At 47.1% G+C, this 27,830-nt stretch overlaps 1 protein-coding gene across 1 annotated transcript; it reads right to left on the reverse strand.

Annotated features, from left to right (window-relative positions):
* Positions 1 to 23,099: 23,099 nt before the first annotated feature.
* Positions 23,100 to 24,491, reverse strand: LOC136488558 (serine carboxypeptidase-like 50). The gene has a single exon (XM_066485454.1). It carries the CDS (start codon positions 24,489 to 24,491, stop codon positions 23,100 to 23,102), a length of 1,392 nt encoding a protein of 463 aa, XP_066341551.1.
* Positions 24,492 to 27,830: the final 3,339 nt, after the last annotated feature.

The following is a 27,830-nucleotide window of genomic DNA, read 5'->3' on the forward strand; positions in this document are numbered from 1 at the left end:
TGCGTCAATCTTAATCGTGCATAGCGTGCGGTTAAGGCATGTCCGATCTTGAGTAGATCTATTAGTTAATGAAAACCGTTCCATGGCCCGTCATCATGGCCTGTGGGATTCTGCCTCTCACCCCACTATTGGCACCGTGGAGTGGGGGTCGTTAGTTGGTAGACCCGTTCCTGAGAAGGCATGACCTTAACTATGCGTTATGCCTAAATCGGCTGTTTAGCCGATATCGAATGTTTTCACGAACAGTTCACATTACGAGATCATCGAAGTAGAGATAAGTTGAAAGATATGTTAGCCCCATGATCTTATTATTGTATTATGGCCTGCATGATTCTGCCTCATGCCCCACTGATATTAGTAATGAGTTAGGGTCATCGAGTCTATTGTTGTTTCTATGGCCTGCATGATTCTGCCTCATGCCCCGCTGGTCATGGCGATAGATGAGATCTAACCTGTTCATTAGATTTATCTTTATTAAATGGTTAAGTAATGTTGAATTGTTTCTTTATATAAAAAGGAGTTCAGTTACTTATAATCATTGGCTCAGTACAAACTGATTATCATTGATATCTTATTGCCATTGATTAATATTTGCTTAAATAACATTTATCCTGAATGATAACCGATTCTTCTTATACAACCCCATGAGCTTTAATCGATTCAATCTTGTAAATATGTTGGAATCGACTATTTAGTTGACCTCCTCTCATATTGGCTCTCAGAGCCACACATTCGGGACTGTCTGGAAATACCGGCACGTTCCGCCCTTAATTACAGATGAGCTTTCTCTCCTTGTCAATTGCAGGGTCAAATTGACTGGCACGTCTCGAGAGGATTGCGCAGGATCGACCACCCTTGCGCTGAAGCTAGGCGGATCTACTCCATCGAGCGGACCCTTCCGGCTTGCTGTGTGTGTCCTCGGCATGGAGACAAAAATTCTGTGTCGACACCCTCGAAGCCCTCCATCGAAAAAAGCCTACGAAGGAGTATCCTACTCCTCCGTAGGCTTGGGGGCTACTGTCGGGTATTAGTGTTAGGGATACCCAAAGAAGGGATCTAAGGACAGCGGACGATGACTCGCCTAGATGATCAAGGACTTGTTTTAGTCTCGACCGACCCTGAGGGAGGGCACGGGTCCCGTGTCACTCGACCCCTTGGGCATGGGCCCCGTGTCGCCTGACCCCAAGGGAACGGGCTCTGTCTCGCCCGACCCCTTGGGCATGGGCCTCGTATCGCCCGACCCTGAGGGCACGAGCTCTGTCTCGCCTAACCCCTGGGGCACGGGCTCTGTCTCGCCCGACGGGGACCCATACCGCCTCCAACCACTACGAGTCGAAAGGTACGACCCCGGGGTCAAACTTTTGACACCGAGCAGGGAGCAGGCGCGTCTCGATGTGACCCATGGCCATGTCAGGCCACGCCCGGGGGTTCATATCGCTAACAGTGATGGGTGAGTGGTCACTGTGCTGCCTACTCCCCGTACAGTCGCTGACCGGCACGTCGATTCACCACGTCGTTTGCCGGGACGGGATGGGACGCCACGACCAGCTAATGACGCCGGGGCATGGCACAAGTGGTGAACAGGAGCCCGACATGGAGCCGTCCCCGTCACTGTCTACAGCGTCGGTGGGACCCGCCTGAAGGAGAAGAAGGACCCAGCAGCCCTAGAGGCCTTCTTCTCCCTGGCTTTTCTCCTTCCTTCTCTCTGTAACCTGCGCCTTCCCCTTCACCTATAAAAGGGTAAGCAGGACGCCCCACGGGAAAAGGGGGCGAACACACAGCAAAATGAGCACACAGCTGAACAACTCTCAGCACTCTTCAATCCTTCCACCAGAGACTTGGGACCTTCTCTCTCTCGCCTGTTTGTAATCCCTACTATAAACTAGTGCCGGTAACACGAGTAGCAGCACACTGGACATAGGGACATTCCGCCGGAACCAGTATAAATCCTTATGTCCTCCGAGCACACCATCCGGGTTAGACGCGCAAATACAAATTTACTAGCCGATGATCCGAAATACCGACACATATGAGCTTTGCCCCATAAATAAATTCTAAAGCTTTAATTCATCACCATTCCGTCCTTTAAGCTCTGATCGTTCAATGTAGTTCACGAGTTAGCCACGATATCTTGTCATATTTAACTTGACTCAAGTTAATGCAACTAGTTTTATAATTAAAATCAATATAGGTTTTCTACTGCATTGTTTTATATACAAATATTAATATGATTATTAATTTCTAATATAAATATGATTTTCAATTATAAATTTTCTTAGCTTAAACATGCATCATGTACAGCTTGTTTAGATGTTCTCATATATTTATTTATTTTGCAAAGTTAAAGTTTAACTTGCTTAATAAATTACGTAATAATATTTATAAGATAAAATATGGTCAGCTTCAACTCGATTTTATGTATAAATAAGATTTGTTTAAACTGAATTAATGACTCTTCCATGTTTTTGTTTAACTAAAATAAATCAAGCTTGTAGTTGTAGGCTTTTTCTTTTATATAATATAAACTCCAGGTAGTCGTTTGTTTTTATGATAGTTTCGGTTCCGGCGTTTCTTGTGATCTCGTAGCACTAGCTCTCTTTTAGTACGTTGTTTTATCTCGTATGGTGTACTGCTCTTAGTTGTCTTTTTGTATGTGTGCTTGGTGTGCTACGATTTGTGAGTAGAAGAAGAGCTGTCAGAAAGCGTTGGAGACTAAAAGAACAAAAGATTGAAGGTTCTACGAGGAGTTGATCATTAGTTGTAAAGCAAGTGAAAGACAAGTATAGCATGTGATCTTTCTTGTTGTTCTATACACCTTTAATCATTTAATTCATGCTGCATGTGTCTAACTTGACTACCACTAAAGATTTTCTAGTACTTTGTTACTTGTACCTTGATTCCTATGGATTTATGCATTTGGGTAGTATAAAGCTAGTGCTCAATTAAAGACCATGATCTTGTAACTTGACTAATGGAATATGCAATAAACACTAAAAGATGCTTTTTAGCAACAAGGAACTAGGGGGCCAGAGCATAGTTTTTGTGATGCTCTAGATTCCTCTCCTTAAGGACTTATCTGTAAGTGGTCACCGGGACTTACAGTACAACCATGAGTGCCACATGGCTCTGGCTTTAGTCAAGTATGAGGACATTTTCTACCTTGTTAGTGCTTACCTTTATGGCGTAAGAGGGGCTTGACAAATCGGGTATAGTGTGGTCTCTGTCCTTATGTGTATAGCCTGCGCGGAATGTACCATTTGGAAGGGGAGTTCTACATCTATTTGCCAATTGGAATCATAGCAGCCCTAACTTGTTAGACGAAGCTTTAAAAGGCTTCATAGTGAACCCTACCAACCTTACTTGAAAGTGGGTCAAGAGATTAGCTACCTCGGGCGAAAGGGTAAATCACGGCTCATGGTGAAAGTGTACAACATCTGCAGAGTGTAATACTGGTATATCAGCCGTGCTTATGGTTACGAGGGCCTTGGAACTCTTACGGAATAGATGATCATTAATTGTTAATTGTTTATGCTATTCATTATTCATGTTTACCTGATCATGTGTTTATATGGGCTTACGATAAATTTGATGCTATGCAATTGTTAAAATTATGACTCACTAAAAGCTAATCGCAGTAAACCAGTGTTAACCTTTTGAGCCTTATGAACTCTATGTTATATTTTGTTGAGTACGACATGTGCCCACCCTTGCTATTTCCCTCACTGATGAGGACACAAAGGAGTTCCCGAAAAATTGATAGGAGTGCTAGGCGTATGTTACCCCCAGTCAGTCGTTTCTGTGAAGAATAGAGTCTAAAGATTTGTTACTGTTCCGCGATACTCTGATGTAAGTGTTAATATAGCTATCTATACATTATTTAAGAACATTGTTTCTGATAATTTCCATTCTGTTGTTGTATGTGTGGATTTCCTAGACACATATAGTGAACCTGGTTTTGTCTTTAAAATTGGGTGTGACAGGTCACAGCTACAATGGCAAGACAGGCCTGGGGATGTCACGCTTTGAGTTCTAACACAGTTGAGGCTGTTAAAACTTATATGTGGGCTACACCCCTAAGTTCATATATATATATATATATATATATATATATATATATATATATATATATATATATATATATATATATATATATATAGAACTACTGTCCTGTAGCCGGCTACAGAATAACTTATTCTGTAGCCACTTTGAGTTACGATAATTACTATGTTAATTTACGAGATTATAGTAACTCCTTACTAAGTGGTTTAATATAACGTTATGGTAAATATCCCTATGTGTTATAGTAACCCAACTATCGTAAATATGTATTGACATTATGGTAAATTAGTATATAAAATTATAGTAAATGGAGGTGGCTACAGAATAATTTATTTTGTAGCCGGCTACTGAATAGCCTCTCCCTATATATATATATATATATATATATATATATATATATATATATATATATATATATATATAGGAATTCTAATAAATCACAAACAACTATTTGTTTATGCTCCTTATTAGGCTCTGGTACAAGTTGTCACTGTACTAACTAACGATTGTACACTAGTTTCACATGATCTCGCTGGAACTGGAGCAGAGCTCGCCACCAAGCCTCACGGCTTCCTTCTGTTCTTCGCCGCCGCCGGCCCTATCGGCAAGAAGGCACGCTTATAATAATACGCAACGTTTTCCTCTCCTTTCGTTAATGGGCTGCTTCGTAAGTTTTGCATACTGGGTTGCTTCTTCTGGATGTATGCTCCGCTTCATAAGTTGGGCCGGCCCGTTGCACTTCTCTTACAGCTTCTGCCGTCTTGCTTCCTGACCGATGGTGTAGCCGCGGGCCGCCTTGCCGTGGCTATCAGTCGTCCCAGTCCCTCCATATCACTAACACTGCTACACAAAGAATTTATAGCAACGTCTTCTATTTTTTTTTAGAGGTGGCTCAATCTAAAAGCGCATTTACAAATAGTTCCCTAGATGAGTCATCCGTATAAATCCATTTGTAGGGGCTGCTGGTGTTATCAGCCGTCCCTACAAATGGACATATTTGTAGAGACGGCAGGATATAGAGCCGTCCTTATAAATAGACGCCGAATAGTAAAAATTAAGTACGGAAATTTGAATTTTCAAATGACCTCGGATAGAGAAATGACCAAAATAAAAGTTGTAGATCTCAAAAAGTTATAAACGTAGTTGACAACTTTTCCATTTGAAATCATTTTATCAATGAAAATTATGTTTGATTTTCTCAAATTTGAAATTTGAATTTTTCAAACAACATCGGATAGAGAAACAACCAAAATAAAAGTTTTTTATCCTAAAAAGTTATACAACTTTGTAGTTGGCAACTTTTTATTTAAAATCATCATGTCAAGAAAAACTACATTTGAATTTCTCACATTTGAAATTTCAATTTTTCAAATGACCTCAAATGGAGAAACAGTAAAAACGAAAGTTGCATATCTCCAAAAGTTATACAACTTTTTATTTGAAATCATCTAGTTGAGGATAATTACGTCTAAATCCCCAACATTTGAAATTCAAAATTTTCAAACGGCCTCAGATGGAGAAACCGCAAAAACGAAAGTTGTAGACCCCGAAAAGTTATGCAACTTTGTAGTTGACAACATGTTCATTTGAATTCGTTTAGAGTTCCAAACACTCATTTAAAGTTCGATTCAGCATAATATAAGTAGACACAAGTGAGCGATGGGTGAAGTGGTGAGAGGAGAGAACGCCGAGAGTTTGAGGTCACGGGTTCAAAACCCAACATGGCATTCGCGTGGGCCTTAAGCTGCATCCGCGCGTCCAGGTCCGCCAGCAACACCAAAATCTGGCGTTTCCATCGGGCCAAGCCGCGGGTGCTCTCTTGCACGCGCCGAGACAGGCCACGCGCGGGGACTCAGGGAACCGCGTGGGCCTGGCGGGGCTTCATGTGGGCTACCAAATAGACCCGAAAGCCCATAGGCTCTGGTTCTGGTGCCTTGAGGCCGCCCAGGCGCAGACATAATGCCCTTGGTCGACAAGCTTGGCGTGCTCGTGCCGGCTCTAGCACGGAGCGGGGGCCGCTGCTATAGCGAAGCGCGCCAGGCAATGCTATGATCGATGTCATCTCCGCATGAGAGGTCACCGAGGCCAAAGGCTCCACGCTGCCTCGCGACCTCGCCGAGGCAGCACCCGTTAAGTGGGAGGCGGCGCCCGTAGAAGAGTGACAGGAGAAGGCGTGGGCTCCGAGCACTGATCGGAGATTGAGAGGGGCGGCAGGGAGTGGATCGGGTGTAGCAGGCCGGAGCTAGCGGTGGATCTAGCTATCTGAGTCTCGAGGAGAAGGCTCGGCGTCGAGTACTCAAGGATGTGGCGGCGACAGTGTGGGGGGGGAAAGGGATTGAGGAGAGCTATGGCCGTTGCTCTGCCATGATCTCCCGCGAAGAGGCCGACGCCCTGGCACTGCACGTTGCTGCCACAACAAGCCCACGTGGTGCAACAAGGCCGCCCAGGCGCCAGCACGAGGCCCTCGTCCGAAGCTCGCTTGGTCGCCGCCGCTGCCTATCCCTTCGCTGCTGTGCAGCCACACCCGTAACCCGTTGCACCTCACACCCTCTCCCGGTCGGATCGGAACAGCGGCACCGCCGCCTCACCCGCTGCGTGGATCAACACCGAAGATGCCATCGGGCCTTTTACTAAGAGGTGGCGAATTGGTTTTTGGGTGGGTCCATGACGTGGCATCAAAATCAGATGGAGACTTATGCTACTATCATATCATGTGGCTCATTTAGTGAAACTACTCTAAGCAATTGAAGAAATATACACTAGGCAAAAAGGCTCTTCATTTGATACTTGACATATAATGTTAGGTAGTAATTCCTTGGTACTGAAATATAATGTATTAGAGGTTGTCCTCAGTCAAACTACTCTAAATTTGACCATATTTATAGAGAAAAGTATTAAAATTTAATTCATAAAAATATAAACTATTAAAAATACAGTTGTTTATGTATCTTATGATTCTCATTTAATATCGTACTAAATATTATTGTTGTTCTAAAGACAGCAATTCACTATACTCTTAAGACTTAGGGAGCAATATATGCGCTGGAACCAGTATAAACAACAGTTATTGCAATCAAGTGAGCGACGTCTGTACAAATTTCGACACATCTCTACTTTTGTGATAATTGATGTTTAATGATAGTTGATCTTGGTGAAAGCATCTAGGCCCTAGTTGGGTTTCGGTGATGAATAACAATACAAGATTACTATGACCAACGTGTGTTTTGCAGATGCAATTAAGTTAGGTCATGGTAATGGAGATCGATTGGGCAATCAAAGTTGTCATGGCCCTACGATGGAAATCGTTTCGGTTTTCAAAGGATGGACGACAAGGTTAAGGATGACTAGTTCTAAGTGTCGATTAGAGTTGGAGTGACACTTAGAGTAGTTTAGGACTTTGTTTTTCCTTTGGCCGTACTATTAAGGGGGGTATGGACGGGTAGCTTGACCTATTTGAGTCTAGTGAGTTAGGTGTGGTGCACACGTATTAAAACTAGCTCTAGATAGCTCCTATGAATGCCTAAGATCCTTTGGAGCAAACTTCATTCACATATGATCGAGAGTTGGAAGTGAATGGAGGGTCAAATGCTGACCGAACGCTGGTGAAATGTCCTTGTTTGGTTTTGGTAATTGAGTGACAACTTAGGTGGACTAATTGTGTTTATGTGAGATACACATGTGATTAGTCCACAGGTACATGTGTGTGAGCAACATATGCCATGAAGGTGAAAATGGCTTGGAGATGTTGCAAAGCTCACACATGTGATGATGAAGGAGCTTATTGCACATGAGACATGACATTGAGTCGTGTGATCAAGGTGGAGAAGATCAAGACAAGACTTGGCTTGATGGACCGGTTGCAAGCGTGAAGGGCAAGTCGAAGGCTTTGGAGTGATGGACCGCGTGGCGGTGAAGCTTGAGCAAGACTTGGCGCCGATGGACGATGGCAACAGTGAAGAGCAAGTAAAGTCAAGATCGATGAACCAATATGATCACGTGATGATATGAAGTGGATCATATCATTGTTGATCGTGTTGGTGCATGTGTTGCATCGACATTGGATAAGATGGAATGGAATGCGCAAGGCAAAGGTATAACCTAGGGCATTTCATTTCACCGGTCATAGGTGTGTAGAGAAGTTTATGACCGGGTTTAGGATAGATGGCCGTACTATCAAGAGGGGCAAACTTATTTGCATATTGGTCATCTAGTGCCACTCGAGTGATCTAACTTTGCATTATCGCTAGGATCGAGTGACGTGGCAAGTTGAGTGGCTAACATCCTTTGGGAAATGATTGTGAAAATGCTAACACACATACACATGGTGGTGTACACTTGGTGGTGTTGGCACATTTGCAAAGGAGGTGGTGTTTGCAGGGGTGAGATAGGTTTGGGTCCCTCTCTCCCTCCCGCCGAGCTTGCTCGCGGGATTCGGCGCTTTCGGAAAAATGGAATGACTATTTTCTATTGCGCCGGATGCAAGTTCTTATGGTTGGCACATTGGAGCAAGGGTGAAGAAGTTAGAAGTGAAAACGAGTTGATCGCGAAGACGCTGGCGTCGGTCAACTGACCGGACGCTGGGTCTGAAAGCACCGGACGCTGGCAGGCTGCGTTCGGTCAGGCTAACGTACGGTAACGCAGAAGCTGGAGTGTGACCGGACGCTGGGCTGCGTCCGATCAAGTGTGACCGGACGCATCCGGTCGAGGTCGGTACCTTACTGGAAACGACCGGACGCTGGGGGTTCAGCGTCCGGTCAGTTGAAGCTGCTGCGTCCGGTCAGGTCAAGTGACCATTGGAATTGGGACACGTGGTCGTCTGCGAGCGACCGGACGCTGGGGTCCAGCGTCCGGTCAACACGACCGGAGCGTCCGGTCGACCCAATTTTTGCCCAGTAAAGGAGTAACGGCTAGTTTAGCCCTTGGGGCTATAAATAGAAGTGGCCTTCGGCCATGGCTGGTGCTGAGCACCTAAGGGGACTTAGTGTCCATGTTTGTGAGTGCTTGGGAGCCCTCCATCACACATATACTTGATAGTGATCATTCGATTGTGTGAGTGAGCAATTCTAGTGCGATTGCATCGTGAGGTTGCATCGAGTGGCACTAGGTGATCGAGTTGCAAGCCGGTGGTGCTTGTTACTCTTGGAGGTTGCCACCTCCTAGATGGCTTGGTGGTGGTCTCCGTTGAAGCGCGCAAGAAGCTTGTGCGGCGCTCCGGAGAAGTGCTTGTGAGGGGCATTGTGCTCGCCCCGCGGGAGCCGTGAAGAGCAACTCTAGTAAAGCGTGTCATTGAGCTACCCTCACTCAAGGGATAGGTTCTTGCGGCGCCCGACGTGCGGGCTTAGCGGGTGATGCTAATTAGCCGCCGAACCACCAAGTGAGCGGTCGACACAACGGGGACTAGCGTGTTGGCAAACACGTGAACCTCTGGAGAAAAATCATCGTGTCAACCTTGTTCTTCCCGTTGGTTTGCATCCCCATTACACAAGCTTGCAATTACTTTTATACATATTAAGCTTGTGTAGTTGCTCTTGTAATTAGATAGCTTGTGTAGCTTGCTAATTACCTTCTTGCTTGTGTAGCATAGAAGTAGCTCCCTTGCGTGGCTAATTTAGTTTTAGTAACCTTGTTAGTCACATTGCTTAGTTTGTGTAGCTAAGTTTTTGCGCTCTCTAATTAGGCATTGGTTGCCTTGTTATTAAGCATTGTTAGTGAGCTTAGTTAGCTTTGTGCTCTTGCTTACTAGCATGTGTAGGAGCTCCCTTATTGCTTAAAGTACTAGTGGCATAGGTTTGTGTAACCTTGCTCCTAGAATTGGTTAGGTGAGCTCTAGCTAGCCCGACACCTTTGTTGCTTGATTAATATCTTTGGAAGGTGCTAAAGAACATAGATAGAGGGGTGTAGTCTTGGCTAGACCGATAGTTATAATTCCGCACTTGTTTCGGTAAGCCGACGTGATTAATTTTAGAAAAGACTATTCACCCCCCCTCTAGTCCACCATCTCGACCCTTCAGCTGGCCCCGGTGCGACCGGACGCTGGCCGTAGGGTCCGATCAGTTCATTTGATCAGCAGTCTACGTTCGGTGCGACCGGACGCTGGAGATGTCAAGTGACCGGACGCTGAAAGGCAGCGTCCGATCGACTCCAGTAAGGTTCCAGAGAAGGGAATCTGCGACCGGACGTGTCCGGTCAGTACTGACCGGACCCTGAGGGTTCAGCGTCCGGTCGAGTCCAGTAAGGTTCCAGTAAGGGTTTAATGCGACCGGACGTGTCCGGTCAGTGCTGACCGGACCCTGCCAGCGTCCGGTCAACTCATTTTTACTGGTTCGCAGGTTGAACTGACCAGAGCGTCCAGTCACCCCGCTGAAGCTCATAACGGTTCGTTTTTTAGGCTACCTTATAAATAGAAGCTCCACTCGTGTGTGGAGTCACTTTTGCTCATTCCAACAACTGAGAAACACGTTTGTGAGTGCCAAGAAGAGCAAGGTCCTAGTGAGGTGATTGAGATTTGAGAATCCAAGAGAGTAGCCTCATTAGTGAATCAAGAGTAGCCAAGTGTGCATCCATCTTCTCATTAGGCTTTGCGTGGTCAAGTGAGAGTTCGTGCTTGTTACTCTTGGTGATCGCCATCACCTAGACAGCTTGGTGGTGATTGGGAGCTTGGTGATCACCCGGCAGAGCTTGTGGGTGACCCAACTCAAGTTGTGAGTGGCTTTGGGTGATTCGCCGCGACGGAGTGTCGAAGAATCAACCCGTAGAGAGCACTTGATCCTTGCGTGGATCAAGGGGGAGCTACACCCTTGCGCGGGTGCTCCAACGAGGACTAGTGGGGAGTGGTGACTCTTCGATACCTCGGCAAAACATCGCCGCATTCCTCTCTCTCTCTCTCTCTTTACTTTGAGCATTTAGTTTGAGTATTTACTTTAAGCAATTCAATACTTGTCTTTACATTCATAGAATTGTCATGCTAGAGTAAGTTTGGAACATAGGTTGCAAGTCCTTTGTGCGTTAGTTTGATAAAAACACTTTTCTAGGTAAAAGGGGTTAATTGGGCTATCCGTAGGATTTGATTATTGCAAGAAAATTTAGAATTAACCCAATTCACCATCCCCCATCTTGGGCATCTTGATCCTTTCAATTGGTATCGAAGCCTCGTGCTCACGTTTTTAAGCTTAACCGCTTAGTGCAAGATGTCTCACGGGGATGGTCCTCCTCCTATCTTTGAGGGAGATGACTTTCCATATTGGAAAATCCATATGGAGGCGTACTTAGAAGCTCTAGACGTTGGTATTCTTAGAGCCGCCTCACAAGTCTTCCCAAAACCTCAAAATGCTACTAACCTACAAGGCGATGAGGTTAATTATGAAAAATGGAATGCAAAGGCTCGCAACACCATCTTTAGAGGCCTTTGCAAAGATGTGTTCAATCGTGTAAGGAACCACAAAGATGCCCATACACTATGGTCGGACGTTTGTGCGCTCCATGAGGGAACCAAGAGTAAGCGTGAGGAACGCTATCATCTTGTGATTAAAAAGCTAAATTCTTTTGAGATGTTTCCCAAAGAAAGTGCTAATGAGATGTATTCTCGTTTAAATGTTCTTGTAGAGGAAGTTAATGGGCTTGGACTTACTCAAATGTCACCATCCGATGTTGTGAGAAAGATCTTGAGTGTCCTCCCCATTGACAAATATGGGCATATTGTGACCATGCTACATCAAGGTGATCTTTCCACCGCTACACCGACACAAATCATGGGAAAGATCAATGCTCATGAGATGTACATGCACATCACGCCGCAAGATGGCTCATCCTCTACAAAGAAGAAAGAGAAGGACTTAGCATTCAAAGCTAGCCAAGATAAGGGCAAAGCAAGACTTGAGTATGAGAGCTCAAGTGATGAAGAAGATGATGAAGAAAGTCTTGCTCTCATGGTGAAAAAGACCACCAAGATGCTAAAGAAGTTAAACAAGAGTGGCATCAAGTTTGACGGCAAGAAGAAGAAGTTCTTCACTAGCTCAAGAAGAAAGCCAATCTCCGAGATAGATTGCTACAATTGTGGCGAACTTGGCCATCTAGCTCATCAATGCACAAAGCCCAAGAAAGACAAGTTCAAGAACAAGAACAAGAGCAAGAAAGATGACTCAAGCAATGAAGATGAAGATGAGAAGAAAAAGAACAAGCCATACAAGAAGAGAGATGGCAAGAAGAGGGACTTCCATAAGAAGAAGAAGAGTGGAAAGGCCTACATTGTCGGTGATTGGCTCACGGACATTGATCCATCAAGTGGATCATCCGATGATGATAGTGACAATGAGAAGGTGGAAGCCATTGCTATTGATCTTGCATCTTCACCGCCACCATCGCCATCATCCTCTACACACCTATGCCTTATGGCCAAGGGTGAACGCAAGGTAACTAAGAGTGATGATAGTAGTGATGATGAGCAAGCTAGTGATGATGATAGCGATAGCGATGATGATGATTCACCTACATATGATGATCTTGTCAAAATACTAAGAAAACACACTAAGATCATTAGAAAGAGTAGAGCTACAAATGAAAAGCTTGATGCTAAAAATGATTCACTCTTAGCTAAGTGTGATACATTGGAAAAGGCTAATGATGAGCTTAGAGAAACTAATGATGCTATATCATCCAAACTCAAGGAGCTCAAATCTTCCAAGAAAGAGCTTAAAGATAAACATGATAAACTTGAGTGGGTGCACAATGAACTCATCACTAGCCACAACAAGATAAAAGATGAATACACTACTCTTAAGATTAATCATGATACTCTTGTTATTGCTCAAGAATTTTTACCAAATGAGCCACATGATGCTACTAACCATGTTGTCAAGATTGATATAGCTACTTCATGTGATGATTTAATTGTTGAGAGCATTGAGCATAGATCTAGTAGCAAAGGCAAGCAAGTGGTTGAGTGCATTGACTCTGATGAGTATGTCAAGCTCAAGAGTGATAATGAGAAGCTCATGAAAGATCTTGAAGAGATGAAAAGCCATAACATCATTGTGCTAGAAACTCTTGATCATGACAAAGAGTTGATCCTTGAGAATGAGAAGCTCAAAGAAGAAAACAAGAAGCTCAAGGAAGAGAAGAAAGATGATGCTCTAAAGGAAGAAAATAAGAAGCTCAAGTTGGAGAAAGAGCATCTCAAGATTGGGTTGAGCAAGTTTGCTAGAGGCAAGCACCTCCAAAGTGAGCTACTTATGAACACCATCATGAAGATGGATAGAAGTGGCATTGGGTATGTGGCAAGTGTAGAAAAGAAGAAGGCTTAAGCTCAACAACAACAATCAAAGCCAAAGCCAAAGCCAAAGAGATGTTTTGAGTGTGGACAAGAAGACCACTTTGCTCATGAGTGTCAAACTCCACTGCCACAACCCTTGCCCAAGCATGCTAGACCCTTTGCTTTTAATGCTCACTACATGCTTAGAAAAGATTCTAGTGGAAAGATGAAAGTCATGTTCTTAGGACCCCCCAACAAGAGTAGGCCTAAGAAGATTTGGGTGGCTAAGTCACTTGTTGAGAAGGTGAAGGGCCCTCAACAAGTTTGGATTCATAAAGTTTGAATCTCATGTGTGTAGGTGAACTACAAGACCGGTGGAAGTCATTGGGTTATTGATAGTGGTTGCACTCAACATATGACCGGTGATCCTCGTATGTTCACCTCACTAGATGAAGAGGTAGATGGACAAGAGAAAATAACTTTTGGAGATAATTCAAAGGGCAAGGTTAAAGAATTGGGCAAAGTGGCAATATCAAATGATCATTCCATTTCCAATGTGCTCTATGTTGCTTCATTGAGCTTCAACTTGCTATCCGTTGGGCAATTGTGTGATCTTGGCTTCCAATGCTTGTTCACCGAGAAGGAGGTTGTTGTATCCAAGGTAGATGACAATCAAGTGATATTCAATGGATTTAGATGCAACAACTTATATCTAGTTGACTTCACCTCTGAAGATGCAAATTTGAAGACTTGCCTATTCACCAAAGCAACACTTAGGTGGCTATGGCATAGAAGACTTGCTCATGTTGGGATGAGCTCACTCAAGAAGCTTATGAAGAATGATTTGGTGAGAGGGTTGAAGGATGTGAAGTTTGAGAAGGACAAGCTTTGTAGTGCATGTTAAGCCGGCAAGCAAGTTGCAAACACTCATCCAACCAAAGCTTTTATGTCAACCACAAGAGTGCTAGAACTCCTACACATGGATTTATTTGAACCAACAACATACAAGAGTTTGGGAGGGAATCTCTATTGTCTTGTGATTGTGGATGACTATTCAAGGTATACATGGGTGTTCTTCCTTCATGACAAATCTAAAGTTGCATCTTGCTTCAAGAAGTTTGCCAAGAGAGCTCAAAATGAATTTGAAGTGAAGCTCAAGAAGATTAGAAGTGACAATGGGAAAGAATTTGACAACACAAACATTGAAGCCTATTGTGATGAAGTTGGGATCAAGCATGAAGTCTCCGCAACTTATACTCCTCAACAAAATGGTGTAGTTGAGAGGAAGAACCGGACTTTAATCACTCTTACAAGAACAATGCTAGATGAGTACAACACCCCCGAAGCTCTATGGGCGGAAGCAATCAACACAGCATGCTATGCATCAAACCGCCTATTCCTTCAAAAGTTCCTTGGCAAGACACCTTATGAGTTGCTCAATGGGAAGAAGCCAGATGTCTCCTTCTTTAGGGTGTTTGGTTGCAAATGCTACATCTACAAAAAGCGGCAACACCTAGGGAAGTTCCAAAGACGTTGTGATATTGGTTTTCTTGTTGGTTACTCATTGAAGTCCAAAGCATATAGAGTATTTAATCATGCCACCGGCTTGGTTGAAGAAACATATGATGTGGAATTTGATGAATCTAACGGCTCCCAAGGAGCACATGAGAATCTTGATGATGTAGGTGATGAACCATTAAGGGAGGCCATGAAGAATATTCTGGTGGGAGACATCAAGCCAAAAGATGATGTACAAGTCATTAACCAACCCTCTTCATCAAGTGTGCCACAAGATGGTGAAAAAGATGGGAGAGTAGAAATGAAGATACTCATATCTCCCATGAGCAAATGGTGGTACAAGCACAAGATGTTGATGCTCCACAAACTCCTCCTCAAGTGGTCAATAGAAGAAATACACCTCTCCTACAAGATCATCCATAAGATCTCATCATAGGGAGTCCATCAAAGGATGTAATGACTCGATCTCAAAAACTTACTTCATTTATTGCTCATCACTCTTTTGTCTCTTGCTATGAGCCTACCAAGGTAGAAGAAGCTCTTAAAGATCCGGATTGGATCAATGCCATGCATGAAGAGTTGAACAACTTCACTCGCAATGAAGTTTGGACTCTTGAAGAGCGACCAAAAGGTGCAAGAGTCATTGGAACAAAGTGGGTGTTCCGCAACAAGCAAGATGATCAAGGTGTTGTTGTAAGGAGCAAGGCTAGACTAGTTGCAATGGGGTTCTCTCAAGTTGAAGGTTTGGATTTTGGAGAGACCTTTGCACCGGTTGCAAGATTAGAAGCCATCCATATCCTTCTTGCATATGCATCACATCATGAAATGAAACTATATCAAATGGATGTGAAAAATGCATTTATAAATGGCTTTATTAATGAACTAGTCTATGTTGATCAACCTTCTGGGTTTGAAGAACCTAGATATCCTAATCATGTTTATAGGTTGTCCAAGGCACTATATGGGCTTAAGCAAGCCCCAAGAGCTTGGTATGAGCGCCTTCGGGACTTCCTCATTGAAAAGGGCTTCACCATTGGGAAGGTTGATATCACACTATTCACCAAGAAGCTTGATGAGCATATCTTCATTTGTCAAGTATATGTTGATGATATCATCTTTGGATCATCAAATTAAGACTCATGCAAAGAATTTGGTGAATTGATGTCGAAGGAGTTCGAGATGTCAATGATTGGTGAGCTTATATTCTTTCTTGGTTTTCAAGTCAAGCAAATGAAAGAAGACATCTTCATCTCTCAAGAGAAATACATAAAAGATCTTCTCAAGAGATTCAAGATGGATGAATGTAAGCCAATCAAGACACCAATGCCTACCAATGGACATCTCGACCTAGATGAGGGAGGTAACCCGGTTGATCAAACTCTCTATCGCTCTATGATTGGTAGCTTGTTATATTTAACCGCATCTAGGCCCGACATCATGTTTAGTGTGTGTATGTGTGCTAGATTTCAAGCTAGTCCTAAGGAAACACATTTAATTGCCATAAAAAGAATCCTTAGGTATCTTAAGCACACACCAAGCATTGGTCTTTGGAATCCCAAAGGAGCTATATTTGAATTAATTGGCTATTTCGATTCGGATTACGCCGGATGCAAAGTTGATAGAAAAAGCACATCCGGAGGGTGCCATTTGCTTGGTAGATCACTTGTGTCTTGGTCCTCCAAGAAACAAAATAGTGTGGCTTTGTCCACCGCCGAAGCGGAATACATTGCCACGGGTGCTTGTTGTGCACAAATATTATACATGAAACAAACTTTGCTAGACTATGGTGTAGTTTTAGAAAAGGTACCTCTTTTGTGCGATAATGAAAGTGCGGTAAAACTTGCAAATAATCCGGTTCAACACTCTCGCACCGAGCACATAGATATCCGCCATCACTTTCTAAGAGATCATGTTGCTAAAAATGATATTTCACTAGAATGTGTAAGAACCGAAGATTAATTAGCGGATATCTTCACTAAACCGCTAGATGAGGCTACATTTTGTAGATTGCGGAATGAGCTCAATGTACTTGACTTTAGCAACTTCACTAAAAATTGAGCTTGTGTTGTCCCTTGCATTCATTGTAATATACAACATGTTTAATTTTTGGCAATGCATATAGGGCTTGTCTAACATGGTTAAGATAACCGCCGAAAAGCGTGTGAAGAAGCTTAACCTTGGATCAAACTTGACAAGCAACTAGATTTACTTACAAGTATTGCATATGCATGAATGTTGTTTTGTTGTTTTGTTCCATTTGCCCTCTTATTGCCTATTTTCTTAAAAAAAATTATAGCCTAAGGCAAAATATTTTAAAAAATATGAGGGTTTGAGAGAGGTCACTCACATCAGTCCCAATTGGTGTTTATTTGGATCTTATTCAAGTTGGGACTTGATTGGGAACAGGCAGCGCGAAGGAACTTTGAAGATTTGCTGGAAAAGGTGCACCGGACGCTGCACCGGACGCTGCTGTCTAGTGTTTGGTCAGTTCATAGGAGGTGAACTGCTGCTGAAGGAGTGACCGGACGCTGCGTTTGTGTGTCCGGTCAGGAAGGGATCCAGCGTCCGGTCATTTGAAGAAGGAACAGGCTGTACTGACCGGACCCTACCTATGTCCGGTCATGGACCACTGGACGCGTCCAGTCCTGATTCTAGAGGAATTGGACCTCTCTGGAATCGACCAGACGCTGGGTGGTAGCGTCCGATCGCTACCATCAGAGCGTCCGGTCAGTGGATCTCGCGCGGCTTCAGGACTCCTTCTCCGTTTCCTTTTCTGTCGCGTTTGGGGGACCTATTTATTTCAATCCGCCATACCCCTTGCTAACCTATCCTGCCGTGACCTAGCCTCTGCTCGTGTCTTCGACGCCGCCGCAGCCCCGTGCCGAACTCCCTCGCGCGCCACCGCATTCGCTAGCCTCGCGCGCCACCTCATCCGCCAGGCTCGCTTGCCACCGCACCGCTGGAGCCGAGCCCGTAGCCGAGCACTTCACCATGGTTTCGTCGCCCACGTGTGCCACCATCGACCCTCAACCACCGAGTGCAGCTGCCGTGCCCTAGCTCTTCTTCCTCGTTGGTAAGGGCAAATCCATTTTCTCAAATTGCTTCGCGTATGACCTAGTTCAAATCTCAATGCATTGACCTAAATCATTCAGGGCCACCGAAATCTTCGAAGTGGTTCGCGATCCCTAACCCTAGTCGGTTCCGAGGTTCCCCTGTGCGACGTCTTTTCTTTTCCTGGATCGCTGTTCGTCAGGTAGTTTGCCCATCGTCTCAATTTCACACCTACATTGCTTGCTTCCTAGGTCTTTCGCATCTATTAGATATATTGTATTTATTCATATATCCATCTATTCTATCGTGCAGCGAGTCGGTGCCGTTGTGGTTCTTGTGGCAGTTGGCAGTCAACTCGGAGCCAAGCTCACAAGTAAGGATCGAGGCCAAGCCTCGAGAGTGTCAGTTTGACAGTTGATCTTCATCAGCGGCAGTTCATCCTCTTGTCAGATCAGATGGCTCGCACCAAGAACGTTGGTGGTGGCCCAGGTGATGATGACCGAAGGCCCCCGCCTCGCCAGCCTGCATGATCGAAAGGCAAGGCAATGAAGTAGGTGACATCCAAGAAGCGTAAGTACCCCGATGCAGAGACAGCGAGAGGAGCTACTATTGCAGAGGCCACAGAGCGTGCCGAGAGAGAAGGCGCTCGCAGTGGTGTGGTCATAGATGATCCATAGCTCACACCAGCACAGAGGGCAGTAGTTGAGGAGGCTGAGCGTCGTCATGGTGGTCCACCTAGGACTGTCATGATGGTAGGACGTTGACTGGCTATAGAGGAGGCTCGACCTCAGGGGGAGTCCCAGTAGGAGGCTTAGTAGCAGCCCCCACCAGCAGAGTCTCAGCCAGCTTAGGAGACTCAGGAGGGTCAGCAGGCCGAGGAGACCGAGCTGGCACCCTAGCTACGCTGCTCTGGTCGTACCAGTGCTATAGTTCCACTGAGGCCAGCTACACAGCGCAGGGGTTCATGCCCACCGCCCAGACCATAGGGTCTGCCTCCAGTGGTCCACCTCGACTTGAGGGCCACCACAGCCAGACAGGTTTGCCAGTTGAGGTTTGTTGAGTTCGATGTGTGGTTTCCTCTAAGGAGGGATGAGAGAGCAGTAGAGGGGTTCTACACGCCGCTCCAGGAGGATTTCTATAATGCCTATCTCAACAGTGGGGCAGTGTTCAGATCTCAGAGAGTCTGCAGTTTAGAGTCTATTGTGGCAGCAGCTGGAGAGCACATCCACCCCTACCTGTCATATTTGCCAGAGCTCACAGATCTGATTGGCCGGACAGGAGTATATGTACCATCTTGGGTCCGGCAGTTTTATGCTTCACTCTACGTTGATCCGCATCACAACTTCATTCACTTTGCATTCAACTGCAGAGATTATAGGGTGATGAGTTTTAGGGCCCGGGAGATACTGAGGCTATAGGATTAGCCTATCAAATTGCATGAGGTATGTTATGGACAGCAGGAGCCTCCCAGGCATCCTCATGGAGGGTTGGTGCCCCCTACAGATCTGGTGCGACATTGCTTCAAGGAGCCCTTTGGTGAGGGGTCGAGCAGGAACCCCAGTGACCTGACTCCTACAGCTCATGTGCTAGAGGCCATCATTAGGAGGACACTACTTCCCAGGTTGGGTTACAGAGAGGGTCTAACTCGCCTACAGCTCTGGCTTCTTAATGCCCTGATGTAGTAGACCGTATTCGACATTTGGGACCTCCTTCTATCAGAGATGGAGGATACTATTACTGAGGGCTTCAAGGGTCACAGCCAGCTTCCTTATGCACATTGGGTCACATTCTTGATGCTCAAGTCTGTGCAGGTCAGGACCCCTGAGATGGTTGTAGAGTACAAGGCTGCCACCACAGAGTTTCCTGCATATAACATGGCACAGAGGATCAGGCATAGCACTCCATAGGCACCTGCTCAGCCCAGTCATCGTCATGATATTCTAGAATCAGCAGCTCAGTAGGACGAGATCATTAGAGGCATAGCCGCTACAGAGGAGGAGCAGCTTGAGGCACAGTAGGGGATGACTAAGTCCAGTGATAGTTCGGATGATGACTATCTGCCGATTCCTTAGATGCCTCCACGCAGACATGATGTAGAGGCCGGCAGTTCCAGCTCAGCTTCACCAGCACCACAGATGGACCCCGCATTGATTGCCATTCTTGAGCGAATGCAGCAAGATCAGGCACGACAGGCACAGGAGACTGCTGCCAACTTCGCATAGTTCTAACCTCGTCAGAATGAGTTCCAGAGGCAGCAGCAGCTTCTCTAGCAGCAGCAACAACAGATGCAGCAGTAGCAGATACTCATGCAGCAGCAGCTTATGGGCTTTATGCAGCATGTAGTGACAGCACTTGGGGCCCCACTGCCACAGCCTTTGCCCCAGCTTGCTCAGCCTGCCACCATTTCGATGACTCCAGCTATACAGCCCAGTGGGCTTCAGAGTCAGGGACAGCCTCCAGCTCAGTTTGCCTCACCTACAGTTCAGGTGTCCCAGTGGTTGTCCTCACCGGTGGTTGCCCCACAGTTTACTCCATATCACACGGGTTTCTCACCGGAGCAGTCACCCTCGCTATTTGTGCCTGACACGTCAGTCTCCAGGAGTCTTGGAGCATCTTTCAGCGAGCTGATCGGCATGCCTACACCACCTCATATGCATACCGCCGGTCCTTCTATAGCAGCTCCAGTCACAGTGACTACTCAGAGGCTCCCCTCGTCTATCGCCTCTTCAGATCCTACGACAGACGTACTAGCAGCTTCATAGGCAGCACCTACCCCAGCTCAGACCCAGACTGCTTCAGTGACACTTCCTGCTACAGAGGGTCAGTCTGCTCAGAGTTCAGGGTCAGATGATGATGGTGCCTAGTTCCAGCTTGCTCCACGTACTTCAGCGCCCGACTCATCCGCTGCAGCCCCGCCGACCGACCCTTAGGTTTTGGTGTTTGACGCCAAAGGGGGAGAGGGTTCGAGTATGTAGACTCAGGGGGAGCACCTTTCAGGGGGAGCTAGTTATCTAGTATTAGCTTATTATATACATTTGGAGTTTTATTTGTGTGATACGCTATTACTTATGCATTCGTGTGTTTACTTTCATGCATACTATTATATATATGTGATAGTGCTATCTACGTGATTGTGATATATGACATGTGTGCTTATTATTTTACATTATTTATATGTCATATCACTTGTGTTATGCTCATTTGCCTTTGCTTCCGCGTTTATACTCCAATGCAAATGAGCTTTGTTACTCGTACTCATGTTTAATTCATATCCTTTGAGTACATTGTGTTGGCTTGGGTCATATAAGCTTGACTAACACTTTTGTTCTTATCGACAAAAGCTTATATGACCAAGCCCGTCAAAAACCTCACTCTTTCACATACTCAAGGTGGTATTGTCATCAATTACCAAAAAGGGAGAGATTGAAAGCATCTAGGCCCCTAGTTGGTTTCGGTGATTAATGACAATACAAGATTACTATGACTAACGTGTGTTTTGTAGATGCAATTAAGTTAGACCATGGTTATGGAGATCGATTGGGCAATCAAAGTTGTCATGCCTCTATGATGGAAATCGTTTTGGTTTTCAAAGGATGGACGACAAGGTTAAGGATGACTAGTTCTAAGTGTCGATTGGAGTTGGAGTGACACTTAGAGTAGTTTAGGACTTTGTTTTTCCTTTGGCCGTACTATTAAGGGGAGTATGGACGGGTAGCTTGACCTAGTTGAGTCTAGTGAGTTAGGTGTGGTGCACACGTACTAAAACTAGCTCTAGGTAGCTCCTATGAATGCCTAAGATCCTTTGGAGCAAACTTTATTCACATATGATCGAGAGTTGGAAGTGAATGGAGGGTCAAATGCTGACTGGACGCTAGCCCCGGTGCGACCGGACGCTGGCCGCAGGGTCCGGTCAGTTCATTTGATCAGCAGTCTGTGTTCGGTGTGACCGGACGCTGGAGAGGTCAAGTGACCGGACGCTGAAAGGTAGCGTCCGATCGACTCCAGTAAGGTTCCAAAGAAGGGAATCTGCGACCGGAAGCGTCCGATCAGTACTGACCGGACCCTGAGGGTTCAGCGTCCGGTTGAGTCCAGTAAGGTTCCAGTAAGGGTTTAATGCGACCGGACGCGTCCGGTCAGTGCTGACCAGACCCTGCCAGCATCCGGTCAACTCATTTTTACTGGTTCGTGGGTTGAACTGACCGGAGCGTCCGGTCGCCCCGTAGAAGCTCATAACGGTTCGTTTTTCAGGCTACCTTATAAATAGAAGCTCCACTCGTGTGTGGAGTCATTTTTGCTCATTCCAACAACTGAGAAACACGTTTGTGAGTGCCAAGAAGAGCAAGGTCCTAGTGAGGTGATTGAGATTTGAGAATCCAAGGGAGTAGCCTCATTAGTGAATCAAGAGTAGCCAAGTGTGCATCCATCTTCTCATTAGGCTTCGCGTGGTCAAGTGAGAGTTCGTGCTTGTTACTCTTGGTGATCGCCATCACCTAGACGGTTTGGTGGTGATTGGGAGCTTGGTGATCACCCGACGGAGCTTGTGGGTGACCCAACTCAAGTTGTGAGCGGCTTTAGGTGATTCGCCGCGACGGAGTGTCGAAGAATCAACCCGTAGAGAGCACTTGATCCTTGCGCGGATCAAAGGGGAGCTACACCCTTGCGCGGGAGCTCCAACGAGGACTAGTGGGGAGTGGCGACTCTCCGATACCTCGACAAAACATCGCCGCGTTCCTCTCTCTCTTTACTTTGAGCATTTACTTTGAGTATTTACTTTGAGCAATTCAATATTTGTCTTTATATTTATAGAATTGTCATACTAGAGTAAGTTTGGAACATATGTTGCAAGTCCTTTGTGCGTTAGTTTGATAGAAACACTTTTCTAGACACAAGGGGTTAATTGGGCTATCCGTAGGATTTGATTATTGCAAGAAAATTTAGAATTAGCCCAATTCACCCCCCTCTTGAACATCTTGATCCTTTCACTGTTTTCAGCGAGTGCCTGTCCTTTTGACACATTTATATCATTTTTGGTTTTTCTCAATATTATTTATTATTTTTTGAGTACTCAAATGAGCTTTATTTATTATACATATAATATAGAACAACAGCATAATAAAATTAAATAATCTGATGAACGTGATGTGCACGTGCGATAGATTATGATGCCCGTGTCATGGGATCCTGGCACGACTTCGACGACAAGACGCATCGCAGTGCTTTACGATTACGCCGCGGCGGCGAAAAGGCCCTTGTCGAACACCCAGTCCTCGATCATCTCCTGCGCGGCGCGCCCCTGCTCCGCCGGCACCAAGTGCCCGGCCGCGTACACGGCGACATGCACGAGGGCGCCATGCTTCTGCACGTACCCAGCGAGCCTCCCTTCCTGTCCAGCGCCGCCGCTTCCTCCTTGCCGCCACACGGCGCGGGGGGCGTCCTGGAAAGCGGCGAGGCCGTCCCAGTGCAGCTCCCGCAGCCACGCCTCCACGGACACCACCCCGACCTGCGCGTCACGGATTCCCTCGTACAGCAGCACGCGCGTGGACGACGGCGCTGGCGGCACCCGCAGCAGCGCCTCCACGTCGCGCTTGGCGCTCTTCATCACGTCGTCGTGCAGCGCCGCCTCGACGGCCGGGCTGACGAGCTCCCACGGCGCGTCGCCTCGGACGCCCAGCGCCGCGCTCACCTCGGCGTTGTTCATGAACTCCGCGGCGCCGGCGAGCAGGGCCTCCAGCGACGTGTCTGGCACCGCCACGTCGAACAGCGACGAGAGCCCCGTGGCGTTGCGCAGCCACGACAGCACGCGGTACCACGCGTCCGTCGCCTCGCCCCACCGCTCCGCGACGGCCAGCGCCGCCGCCTCCGCCTGCATGGCCGCGGCCTCGCGCCTCTGCTTCGCGCCGACGAGGCCCATGAAGTAGAGGACGTCGGCGTGCGTCGTCACCTGCGCCACGGGGTGCACGAAGCCGTTGCCGATGGCCACGCCGCGCAGGTTGATCCGCTGCTGCTCGGGAAGCGTGGGGTTGGTGGCTAGGATGAGCGCGCCGGCCGTGGGGATGGTCTTGCCGGCGTAGCTCTCGCCGGTGAGGAAGAGCGGGTGGGCGCGTAAGGTGCTGCCATCCGGCTGTGCGGAGAGGAAGGACTGGAGCGCGGCGAGGACGTGCTCCGCGACGACGGGCTGGGACGTGGGGATGGCGGAGGGGGACGGCGCTGGGCTGTAGCCCGTGCCGAGCGGGCTCTCGAGGAAGAGGAGCCCGAAGCGGCGGTTCCACGCGTAGGGGTTGGGCGACAAGAGCAACGCGGAGGAGGAGGTGTTGGAGTCGCCGGACAGGGAGAAGACGTAGGGGCCGATCTGGAAGAAGTTGCTGGCGAAGGAGGATAAGCCGGGGCCGCCCTCGAGCCAGACGAGGAGCGGCGTGGAGGCCGGCGGGGTCACCGGGTCGCTGGCCTCGTAGAAGGCGTAGTAGAGAGATGCGTTGGCTACGGGGATCGGGAGGTAGCCGGACTTGGTCGGCAGGGCTTCTCTGGGGAATATGGTGGCCGCCGTGCCTGCAGGCGCGGCGGTGGTGGTGAGGACGATGAGGAGGAGGGAAACCGGGAGACGAGGTGCCATTGGCATTGCGTCTAGCTTGGTTGCCTGAATGCTTTGCACCATCAGAGAGAGAACTGGATATGTTGGTTGTGAGGGTGGCAGAAAAATCCTTGACAAAGGAAACTTTTTTTCCTTTTAAAAAATTAGATTGACAAAAGAAAATTTGGATACGCATTTTACTTACTGCATCGTATGACTTTTTTTTTTTTACTAGCAGTAGTCTGTATGAATTTTCATGGATTAGGCGTGTTAGATAGTCAAGGATCAGAGTTTCAAAAAAAGATAGTCAAGGATCCGTGTCTGTTCCAGTCATGCGGCGTGACACTGCATTTCCTGTAACTTTCTGATGATGATGGTGTACAAATTTCACTTTCTTACGCCCGAAGATGTCTGAAACTGCTCCAGCTTATTGTATCACACATGGGCACTGGTTTCATCAGATCCTTGAATTCAAAGCCTTTCTTCTCCTGAATATTCAGAACAATATCATTTAGACAATTAGACGCACGTATCATTCAGAGGAAAAATGGAGCTCGTACCTACAGGCTTCAGTGACCATCTCGAGTGCCTCCTCGACCATCTCCTTCCTGCACCACGAGTACTCCTTGCGGGGTTAGAATAATGATGCCCGACACAGCACTACTGTAGACGGGCTCTTTGCCGAGTGCTTAGGACACTCGGCAAAGCCCCTATTACACTCGGCAAAGACTTTGTCGAGTGCCGCACTCGGCAAAGAGCAGTCGGCAAAGAACCCGTCGACAAAGGTTTCTTTGCCGAGTGCCACATATCGGGTACTCGGTAAAGCCTTTGCAGAGTGTCACGTCAGCACTCGGCAAAAAAAAATCCGACGTCAACTCGGACGGCCTCTTTGCCGAGTGCCACCTCAGCGGCACTCGGCAAAGAATTTTTTCTTTTTTGAAAATTCTTTGCCGAGTGCCATACTCTTGCACTCGGCAAAGAAATTTTTTCTTTTTAAAAAAAAAATCTTTACCGAGTGCCATGGCTCTGGCACTCGGCAAAGCTGGAAAATTAGGTCTCTGCTTCCCAGCTTTGCCGAGTGTCATGGTCACGGCACTCGGCAAAGAGGGGGAAAATGCTTTTTTTGTTTTTTTTGCTTTCCATCAGCACAAACAAAGAAATCACATATATATCAACACACAGCACAGGATATATCACATACACATCTATATTCCATCACATACACATCCATAACCCATCACATACACATCCACCATCCATAATACATCACATACAAATCCATTGTCCATAATCCATCACATACATTCGCATCATCCATGACAATATCCATCACAATATATATATGTCTCTAGTAGTAGTTCAACATAAGGCTAAGTCTAACACAAGTCCATACAACATGAAAAGAAACAAATAAACGGTACCTACTGCCAGCGTCCCCACCCGGAGTGTGAACTACCACCTTGAGGAGGGTCAGTTGGCCACCCGGCCTGTGGAGAAGGACCACCTTGAGGAGTCGGGTTCGAACCCGTCGACTATGGCTGCACAAAGGAGAAGCGAATTCATGAGTATCTATAGGAGGGCCGCACAAGGTAAAGAAATAAACAACCATATATACTCACCGGAGTCCCTACAGGAGGAGAAGGAGCCACAACTGGAGCGAGCAGCGACTGGGGCACGACCACACCTAGCAAGGCCTGAAGGCTCGCCATGAAGCTAAACATGTCCTGCAGCCTCTGCGCCTCGGCCGCCCTCTAGGCTTGTACAGCCTCCATCTCCCGCCGATGGGCCTCCGCCTGGGCCGCCTGCTGGGCCTCCAACCTCCGCAAGTCGGCCTGCAACATTCCACCCGCAATGTTTAAACAATGCAAAGGCAAGGTAGATATGTAAAAGCAATAAACGACAAATAAAACAGTACTAACCTGGAGTTCCGCCATCTGCTATTGTGAGCTCTGCTGCCGAGAGCGTATGGGGAGGGAGGAGCTCGTGCTCCTTGCTTGAATCTCGGCGAGGATGGGAACAGAGGGGGAGTCGACTGTGTTGTCCGCCATCCAGTACCGGCCGTGCTACTTCCCTCCTCCCAGCCTCATCAGGAGGTCTGTGTCCAGGGGCTGGGTGGCCGGATCGAAGTCCTCCCCATGGCGCTCGCGGGCCGCCGAGGTGTACTCGCTAAGCTTGCTGTGGACGCTCGCGTTGGTGTACGCCTCGAGCCGGGTCCGCCGGGTTGTAGGTGACTTCCGGGGCCGTCGCCTTGCCCTTGTGTGCCAGGGCGTACGCCATGAACTTGTTGCATTCCTGGCCTTGGTGCGCCTGGGACTACGAGAAAAACATAAAGATGATTACAAGTAATGAGAATTGAGCGTTAGAATAAATAAATAAAGATAAAAACACAAAGAAGATTACCCATGTCTGGGCGTACGCGCTGAGGCTCCGGTTGCCTTGGTGGTGTGGCGCCCCACCCATCTGCAGGCGGCAGTCCCGACGGATGTTGTGCTTCTCCGTCCACTCCTCCGAGAGCCACCTGTCCACAATGGCCTCCTAGCAGAGGCGGTGCCTGGCGCACCAATCAGGACATTGCTGCATGCCATCAAGTTATTGATATGTCAGAAGATGAAATGAAGTCTACCTATTCTTCATGGAAGGAGTCAGTATTAATGTTTCGTACTTACCGAGAGGTACTGCTCCTTGGTGAGAGTCCTGGTCCTGGCATCGGCCTTCCTCACCACCTGAACAAGGACGTCGACGCTGTAGTTGATGATGCACTGGAGCCGCGTCTCGTGGTACAGGCCCGAGAGTCGGGACCTACAGACCTTGTCCTGCACTTGCGCCGCCCGGTCCTCAAACCCTTCGTCGCACCTGAAGAAGTCCTGCATATAGACATCATGTATCGTTTCATTATTTCAAGAACGACCAATGAATGCGTAGTATTGACCAATTTAGTGCGATGAAGACTCACCCAGAACTCGGCCTTGATCCGCGCCGCAACGGTGCCGAACTCGCTGTCCTCGGCGGCGTAGAAGTGGTGGTCCCACGTCTAGGGCGGCGAAGTCACCGAGGCGTAGGTGACCATGCCAGGGTAGTGCTACCGAATCAGAAGGCCCAGGGTGCCATTGATGTGCCGGCCCGTTCCGGACACAACTTCCCAGTTGCTGCAAGAGTCATTAAGAAGAATTGTTAGTCTCCAGTTCGATTTTCAACATGTCATATGAAATAGTAGTGAAATAATACTTACTTGTCGCCGCTGGGTCGAATCACTGGGCGCCGGTGAAGTGGGATCGGCCGCGCCGAGAGCTGCGAAGGCCCGCGCAAGTAGACTCCCGACGAGGTAGAGCCAGAGGCAGTGCAAGTGTAACCCCCTGCTGTCGCTATCGCCGCCTCCCCGTAGTCCGA

Source organism: Miscanthus floridulus, chromosome 10 (genome assembly GCF_019320115.1).
Source record: "Miscanthus floridulus cultivar M001 chromosome 10, ASM1932011v1, whole genome shotgun sequence".
Lineage (NCBI taxonomy): Eukaryota > Viridiplantae > Streptophyta > Magnoliopsida > Poales > Poaceae > Miscanthus > Miscanthus floridulus.

What these genes read in the sequence shown, in the direction of transcription:
- LOC136488558 (XM_066485454.1), bottom strand. Translation starts at nt 24,491, where the DNA reads ATGCCAATGGCACCTCGTCTCCCGGTTTCCCTCCTCCTCATCGTCCTC.